This window comes from Hydra vulgaris, chromosome 06, assembly GCF_038396675.1.
Source record: "Hydra vulgaris chromosome 06, alternate assembly HydraT2T_AEP".
NCBI classification, from domain to species: Eukaryota; Metazoa; Cnidaria; class Hydrozoa; order Anthoathecata; family Hydridae; genus Hydra; species Hydra vulgaris.
The window spans coordinates 53407820-53417741 of record NC_088925.1 but is presented as its reverse complement, the minus strand read 5'-3'; the positions used below and the strand labels follow the sequence as shown (position 1 = coordinate 53417741).

General features: G+C 27.6%; 1 protein-coding gene across 1 annotated transcript; it reads right to left on the bottom strand.

Annotated features, from left to right (window-relative positions):
• Positions 1 to 597: 597 nt before the first annotated feature.
• Positions 598 to 4694, bottom strand: LOC105843505 (alpha-1A adrenergic receptor). The gene is made up of 2 exons (XM_065800467.1): positions 4593 to 4694; positions 598 to 2103 (listed from the first exon to the last, which is right to left on the bottom strand). The coding sequence occupies exon 2, from the start codon at positions 1834 to 1836 to the stop codon at positions 808 to 810; it is 1029 nt and encodes a 342-aa protein (XP_065656539.1). The 5' UTR covers positions 1837 to 2103; positions 4593 to 4694; the 3' UTR covers positions 598 to 807.
• Between the last annotated feature and the right edge of the window lie 5228 nt (positions 4695 to 9922).

Below are 9922 nucleotides of genomic sequence, written 5' to 3'. Positions count from 1 at the left end.
TCACTTTAACAATGTAGCAAACCCAATACTTATCAAGAACTTGTTAACGGTGATGACTAATTATAGTATTTAAATTTTCTTATTAAACAAAAATAATCAATGCTTAATTAAACTTATTTGTGACTTTGGTATGGGTTTTTTAAGCAAGTTTTTCGGAGTTGGTTTTTTTGGATAAACCTGAGCTTGCAGAGGGTCCGGTTTTTTCCGACCATACTTGAGCTTGCAGAAAGTCTGGGCTTTGAGCATTTAATTTTATCTCTCGTACACTATTATTTATTTAAAGTTATATGCAATACTGTTTGGCGCTTTTTATTCAAGTATAATTTTATTTTTTTAGAGAAAAATGCTTAATCATTTTTTTGTACTGTCTACCCAATTTTACGTGTGAACTCTGCAAGGAACTGTTTGAAGTATATATTGTTCTGGGAACATTTTTTTCTGTGATAATATTCCGCTAAATATCGCTCGTGTGAACATGGTATAATAGTATAAACCAACATTCTAAATTGATTCTTTTAAAATTTAAAACTTTTATATTAATCTATAACTTTAAAATTTTGAAATTGTCCATAATAAATATTTATATAAAAAAAATACTTTTTCAAAATAAGTTTTTTTTATTTTTTTGAAATTGAAGTATATGACTAAAAATTGATAACTTTAATAGCTTATTTCAGCTCACACACACACACACACACGCACACACACACACACACACACACACACACACACACACACACACATTCACACACACGCACACACATATATTTATATTCCGATAAATATGCGCTATTAAAGCGCATTCTATTATTTACTAATTTGGGATTTTTTAGCTGAAAGCGCTCTTCCAAAAAAGGTTTGCGATATGTTACTTGTTTGTTTTTGCATTGTAACGGTGGACTTACTTTGATAAATTCTCGTATTCCTTTGAATAATGTTAGACATACTTTGATTAGCGGTAAACGTACTTTGATCAACGGTAGACAAAATCTTATGGTGATTATTGTAACTATGTTTGCTTATAAACTTATGAAATTTTTTTGTATAAATGTATATAACAGCGTCATTCCAAAAAGATAACGAAAAAGAAATGTCTAAAACTAATTTAAGTTTTTTGTTTATTGCTTTACGTAATAAATGGTATGGTGCAAAAATAAAATGAGGTATGCCAGTAAATATGACGTAGGTTGTAACATATAAAGCAGGTAGTATTAACGTCCTCGAAAACGATTTTTGTTCTTGTATGAGCGATTTATTTTTTGACATATTTCGCGACAATTTCATTGCATATCCGTAAACAAAAACGTAAAACAGTGTTATAAATGTATCGAAAAATACGTCACTTGCTACAAACACTTTCATATTAGTTATTTTATATGTTGTAACATATCCAACAATCACACTGCATATCCAAGAAACAAGTAAACAATAAATAGCCCTTTTCTTAGAGATAACGGCATAATATCTTACATGCAAATAAAGTATAAGAAAACGGTTTAGTGTTAATATAACAGTTGTTATGTAGTAAGCAAATATAAAAGTTCTTATAACCATTATCATCCATTTTTTAATCTCCTTTTCAGCAAAATCCAATATTCCAAATATAAACAGAATTGCATTTGTTAACGCTTCTGCGAGAGATAAGTTTATTACAATAACTCGATCAATTTTATGTATTCTGCGAACTTTATTTTTGATGAGCAGGTATAGACCAATAATGTGTAAAACTATTCCTATTGGACAGTTGATGATTAAAATAAATGACAAATGGGTTACTAAAGATTTAACGTTTGTTGACAAACTACCGTTGGTAAATGTGTTTGTGCTATTTAACATTTCAACTTTCTGTACTTTAATGTAGCTTTACACATAGAGTTCTTGATAACAGTAGAAACGGTATTAAAATACGATCTAAATACGTTCTAAATACGTTCTCGATACAAACATCAAATGCAGAATACACTGGTTGCTAATATTTCTATAGTATCTTTATTCATTAAAGCAGTATAACATATTTTTCATAAGATAAGGTTTCTGAATATTGGATTGTTATTTGATAGAAACTTGAAAAGGTTCATCATTTAAACTGCTTTTAAATACTTCCTAAAAACAGAAAAAAAATTTAGAATAGCAATTTTTTTTTGTTTCCAAAAGAAATGTTTAGACAAATTATGACAGATATCTTCAATACATACATACATACATACATACATACATACATACATACATACATACATACATACATACATACATACATACATACATACATACATACATACATACATACATACATACATACATACATACATACATACATACATACATACATACATACATACATACATACATACATACATACATACATACATACATACATACATACATACATACATACATACATACATACATACATACATACATACATACATACATACATACATACATACATACATACATACATACATACATACATACATACATACATACATACATACATACATACATACATACATACATACATACATACATACATACATACATACATACATACATACATACATACATACATACATACATACATACATACATACATACATACATACATACGTATGTACACAAAATTTTAAAAAAATTGTGTGGAGCAAATTTAAAATCAGACTGTTGGAATGACAATATATGATGTAATTTCATTGTTACATAGATTAAGGAAGTATGAGAAAAATATTTTAAGAATAATTAGCGACAAAAGTTTCATGAATTGCGAGCTGAATATTGCTCATCTTTCCCCTTTCTTTTACTAGATGTTCTGGATCCGCCGCTGACATAAAAATAAAGACTGTTGGAATAGAAAAGTATATTGTGTTAGTTTGTTCTACAAATAAATGCTCAATGTTCTTAAGAACAGAGAAACAATAAATAGGTAAAAACACTTACCTAATATTTTCTTCAAAACTTTTTTTTTCCATCAGTAGGTTCTTCAGGCTTTCTGATGAACCTACTGATGGAGAACCAATTTGTTGAAAAAAAAATTAGATAAGTGTTTTTACTAATTTATATATAAAATAGACGTTTGTTGCTCAATGGGCAGGCAGATTTTATTAATCATTTGCTATATATATATATATATATATATATATATATATATATATATATATATATATATATATATATATATATATATATATATATATATATATATATATATATATATATATATATATATATATATATATATATATATATATATATATATATATATATAATATATATATATATATGTATATATATATATATCACAGTCATTTTAGTTTGTATTATCAAAAGAGTCATCTTCCTAGTGTTGCAAATATTTAATTGTACATTTAGAGCTTTTCAAGAGCTACAAAATTATATTCCAGACAAACAATAGTTTTAGATATAACTCTATAATAAATGAACGTTGCTTTGTGCTAATTTTTGGTCAAGATATTCAATAAAGTTCATAATGTAAGATCTTATAAGTATCCTAGTAGCTTAAGATAATATAAGTAAAAGCCATAAAAATCATAATTTCTATTTCTAAAACATTTAGAATCCATTGACGACCGTTACCATGGTGAAAAGTAAAAAGTTGACAGAAGTTGTTGGGAAAGAAATTGAAGTGCTCTCAAAAGAAGACAAAATGGATTAAGAAGTAGCGCAACAGCTTAGCAAGCCCAAGTCAACTGTTCAAGTCAACTGTTCAAGTCAATTGTTCAAGTCAACTGTTCAAGTCAACTGTCCAAGTCAACTGTTCAAGATACTCTGGGAAGAATTAAAAAGCAGTTGGAGTACTCAAAAATATCAAAGCCTGAGGTGTTAGATTGGCGAGCAGAAAGTCCAGAATTGAATCCTATAGAAAACCTATGGAAAGTAGTCAAGGAAGAAATCGGTAAGCTTATATTTACGAAAAAAGACCGTATTGACGCAGCACTCAGAAAATGCTAGAATTCTATGGATATAATTATCCACAGAATTCCAGCATTATATCGATTCTCTTTGGCATTAACTCAATATATAAATATATTGAGTTAATGCCAAAGAGAATCGATGAAGTAATTACTAATAAAGGAAAATGGACTAAATATTAAAGAAATAAATGCCGAAAAAGAAAATTTTTTTTTGTCTGAATACTTTTTTCCACAGTCATTTTATTTTTTCTTACTAAAAGAAACATCTACCTAGTGTAGTAAAAGTTTGATCGCACACTTATATAGAGCTTTTCTAGAGCTACAAAAATATATATAACAGTATGAGGTTTCGTTTATTTAATACAGACTTATATTTTGTTTAAAAACTACATGCTTTTATCATATATCTAATATTAGAAAATAAGAATAAATCTTTAATAAAAAATTGTTTACCAAAATTTTATTTCAAAAAATTTCAATATTTACGCATGATAATAAACGTTATCCCTTTTATTTCACAAAATAATACAATTATAACCTATTGCTTCGTATCATTTTGTGTTGACTTAGTAGAAAGTTAAAGTAACGTAAAATACATTGACACTTTACCTTTCATAAGAAATATAGAAATAAAGAAAAATATTTTTAAATGCAGTAACTTACTTTAACTATAAAAAATAAATGAAATATTCGATCAATTTTTAAAATTATCCATTTTAAATTTGTTTTAAAGCAAGTCGTCAAAATAGACAATCAAAGAAAAACAAACATTAAAAACATTTTGTTTACCTGATGACTTTTTTATATTGATACATCTAAACGTTTTAATAATCCCTTTGAAAATGTTAATGGTTGTTTTAAGATGAAAGGTTCGTAAACATTTTGTAAAGAATTTTTTATAAGAATAATATTATTTTAAGTTATGTTCAAAATTCGTGAACAAAATCAAATAATTGTTTTAGATAATATCTTTGTCTAAAGTACGCTTGAAATTTTTATAAACCTTGCAAAATTAAAAAGAGTTTGAAGCGAATTTAAATTTTTTGTTTTTGTCTTTTTGTATGGCTAGCATTTTATTGTTAAAAGCCATTTTTAAAACCTTTCATACAAAGTGAAATGAAAAATGTTTTGCGTTGTCTTTAAGTGGGTATTACTATTAAAAGTAGAAAAGTATAGCCTTGAAAATATTTTTTTTATTGTTGTGTTTAGACTGATTCATGGGTGTCACCTACATTTCCCTCACTCCTTAGGGCTTTAAATAAGAACAAATCAGTCAGTATAATTTTCAATAAAAAGTTTAACATTATTTGATTAAATTTTTGATTTATTCAATAAACTCTTATAACAGACTAAAACTACATAGATATATATTGTACACAGTTTAGAACTTTATTCATGATTATCACCTTTAATGTTCTCATCTACATTTACATCTATTTCTAAGTAAACTGCTTAAAATCTCAAGTTTTATCTTTTTGAGAGTATTAAGTGACAAATATTTTTTTTACTTGCATCTCAACTAAAAAGGCAAGGCTTTAAGCAGCCACAGTTAGGTTGGAAGTTACTAAAAAAAAAAAAAGAGTAGAGTTAGGAACAAGAAAACGGTTGAAAGAAGTTTTGAAAAATTGTAGATTATAAAAGTCGGTAAAACAAAAAAATTGAAGAAAGTTTAAAAGATTGATTGGAAAAAATGAGTAAAAGTTGTTTTGTGCATGCACGGACAGATGCAGTAAAAGGATGCGTCTTTGCTGAATGACAAGTCAAGCGAGAACGAGTTTTGGTTGACGGAGCTAGAAATAATAGCTCCTCTGAGCAGCGATCATTATAGTATTTGTAGAAAAGAAGAATGAAAAAAATATGCAATTTTACAACAATAGGAAGAGGTTCAAGCTTTGCAGACAGAGATGGTCCAACTATGTTTACAATGCGCTTTTGGAACTTATCTAGAAGAGAAAGAGCATCATTAAAAAAACCAGCCCAAGCATGACTACAGTATTCTATACAGGAACAAAGATTTGTAAAAGTAGAATTGGATTTGAGAGTAAGATAATGACAAATACAGTAAAGAGAGGTAATCCAATCAAATGCTTCCTTTGCCATTGGTTAAATATATACTCTCTATGAGATGTTGTAAAGAAGCGAGCTTAGCGAGAAAGCTCCCATTCTTAAATAAATGAATTTCAACAGCATTGCTATAGTTGTCTGTAGTAAAGTTTTGTTGGAGTTATAATTTACAAGCCATTGCAAACACAAACTTTTAAATAAGATGTAACACTTTTTGCCACTTTTGATATAAGATTTTCAGAAAGATCATTAATGTAGTTAAAATATAGTTATGTTTACGTTTATGTAACAATGAATAAACAAGTGATATAATTGTACTAACGTACTAATTGTACGAATTATAATAATTTATTTAAAACATTTCTCGCTTTGTACAATATTTCTACACTCTTTAAAAATTTTAATTGATAAGTTTTTAATATGATTTTTCCAAGTAGGATTTTCATCTATTCAAAAGTCCAAAAAGTTGGTTACTGCTACTTTTTTAATTTTTATATTTTCAATAACAAGTTGAGGCATACTCATTGGCTTTTTTTTTTTTTGACAAGAGGTTGGAACGGAATCCATTTAATTTTATCAATATTAGAAGAAAATTTGTTAAACCAGTCAGATATTTGATTAATTCGATTTCCACGCAATGAAATAGAGAATGATTGCATTTTTGTAACATGAATAAATTAGTATCACCAGCAAACATAATTGTTATTAATTCCGAGTCCTTGTAGATTATAAATATAAATAAGTAAAACGAGAGGTTCTAATATGGATTTTTGAGGAACTCGGTATGTAATATTTAACAAATTTGATAATAATATTTCATGGGCTTAAACACATGACTTACAATTACTTAACAACTTTCAACCACTTTAAATCATTGTCTGTTATGTCATAATATTTAAATTTTTTAGCAAATATTTTATGATCATTTGTATCGAATGCTTTTGCTTAATCAAAATATATATATATATATATATATATATATATATATATATATATATATATATATATATATATATATATATATATATATATATATATATATATATATATATATATATATATATATTACATTGTTGGACGATTATTTTTTACATTAGTTTCTCTTTTAAATATAGAAATAACTTTTTGCTATTTTTGAATCATCAGAAAAAACTTCTTGATAAATATAACATTTAAAAGTTTGAATATATTGTCTTTTAAAACGTAAAAACAAATTTTAACAATATTGCCATAAACATCATCAGGACCAACTGCTTTATTTGACTTGAACAATTTAAAAGCACTTTCAAACTCTTTAAAAGAAAATTCAAAACAATTTAGATTCAAGGTTAAAGGTTAATATGTTTCCTTTATTGAACTTTTAGAGTTTGGAATTTATTTGGCTTGGTTTGGTCTTGCATTGATACAAAATATTTATTGAGTTCGGAAGCAATTTTATTTTGATCAAGAAACAGATTATCATCTACTTTAATAAACCATATATTAAGAGTCATCTTAACAAAATTTATTTCATTTACCCTCCTCTTGAAAATATTCAAATTGTTTTATAAATAAAGTCTTTCAGGTGCTTTACAAATTCGTCAAGATCTACGAGGTAAAAAGTCCATTTGTTCAAAAAGATTCAAATTATCTTAAACTTACTTCTCCGTGATTAATGAAGTTTCATTGTGATTTCTAAAGTTTCAGAAGTTTCCGTGAATTCCTGAAGTTTCTGTGATTAATAAAGTTTCATTCCATTGATTGAAGTGGTCTCTCGACTATCAATTGATGTTTTTATTTCAGTCCCTAATTCAATAGAAGCAAGCTATTTAATGGAAACCTTTTGACCATTAGGTTTCTTGACCATTAGGTAATCTCACATATGCATATTGAGGGTTTGCTTCAAAGTGTTCAAAATAGATATGAAGGTTCTTTACAGAACCTTTATATTGTAAAATACAGGTCCTGGATTAATTAGCCAGGAAGTTGAAAAGACATTTGTGTTGGCTAGAATTAGTTGAGGTACACAACAAAGATCTTGTAACATAAAGTGTATCTAGTAAAATTTATTTCTAGGATGATATTGGTAGATTTTGAGATTTAAGGATGAGTAATATTGGCTTCCAGATAACTCCATTATTTCTTTCTACTTACCCATTTCAAACTGGGTTATAATGGGTTGAACTGTTAGCCACATTTTTTTCAAAGAATCACTGCTCTAAATTAGAAAAAATGAAAGATTATCCAGAATTTGAATAAATATAGCTCGACATACCAAACATAAAAAATAGTTTAACTAAACAGTTTATTGCTATCTGAGTTGTCACATTTTTTTACCGAACAGGCAAAATAAAAACGCGATCACTCATCTACAAATGTAAACGTGTATTTTAAAAGTTGAAGAAGGTAATGGCTCTTTAAAACCTACGGATATACATTCAAAAGGCTTATCTGCTTTAATAAGGTGCGCAGCATTTTGATGATAGTTTTTATTTGATTCATATTTTACAATCTCTGCGTATCTTCTACTAAATAAAGTAGGTTTCTTGACCAAATAAAATTATAGAGTCTGAAGTAATGGCATAGTGTAGCATGCAAACTATATAGCAACTCTGAAGTTATTGGTACACATCGAACACGAGTAAATGTATTTGGAACACTGTTACGTTTTCCTAAGCAATAATAAATATTATACGAATATAAAGACAAGGCTACTCTCTAACGCATTATCTTATTATTATTTTTCTAACTGTTTAATTTATAATCATAAATAAATACCACAGAAAGTTGGTATGTGACAAGAATGAAATGTCAACCTAGAAGAAAATTTTTTCCAATGATTTATGGATTCAACTATTTTAAGAGCTTTTTTTTCCATTGATGATAAGTATTGTTCATTTCCTTGAAGTGAACGTTAGTGAAAGGTATTAGGCCTTTCGTCCTGGTTAACTGAGGACGTGAGATAAGGCAAAATTAAAAATATTAGTCTCTATGTTAAACGGAGTATATCATCATGGTAGATATTGAAGATTAAACAAGCTCATTTTTTATGTTTTCAAATGCTGGTATTTATCCTTGATTGAGTGAGAATCGGTAACACAATTCAAAGGTCGAATTTCATCTAAAACTTTTCTGATCTATTTTGGGTAGTATGAAAATATTCCAATGATCTGTTACAGAGACTTAACCTTATCAGGTAAAAGTAACCTAATAAGAGGGGCAAGCTGCTAAAGATCAAATTTTAAATCTAATCAGAGGGACAAGCTACCAAAGATCAAATTTCAAATTTCAAAGAACAATATGATATACAGTAACCTACAAAAAATCTAATGTGTCAGTTGAAAACACACACTTCTCCTCGTTAAATGTAATTCCAATATCTATGGCAGCTATTCTGAATTTACGCAAGTTTTTATCATGATTTTTCTAGCAATTACAACATACAGTAATGTTATCATTGAATGGAAAGCAGTCAGTTAGTTCCTAGGCCTAATCAAATTTTTCTATTTTGCGTCAAAAACATGTTGATACATTAACAATTCCGAAGGCATTCTAGTGTATTGTATTAGTTTATTGTCAGCCTCAAAAGCACTAGATGACCGATCGCTTTTGGATAAAGGTATTTGATAGTTTAGATAGATAGATAGCAAAAAGAAGGTCAACAGTACTATAAATATTGTATTTAGAAGTCATAGCCACAATCAATTTAATTGTAGATAAAGGATATGCATCATATACTTGTTCTTCTTAACGTGGTTCCGAATATGTAATGATCATCATAAATCTTTCATTTCATACTTCTTCTTCGCACTTACCCTAACGTCGCACTACTCACTACTACCCTAAAGCTGACTAATCATCTTGTAATTTTTATAGTGACGATCCATGGACTGATGTTTTTTCTCCGCTGATAAATGCAATCTCCTAAATCCAGGATTTATGGTTTTCGC

Excerpts from the sequence above, each read along its gene's own strand:
- LOC105843505 (XM_065800467.1), bottom strand. The coding sequence starts at position 1,836 with ATGTTAAATAGCACAAACACATTTACCAACGGTAGTTTGTCAACAAAC.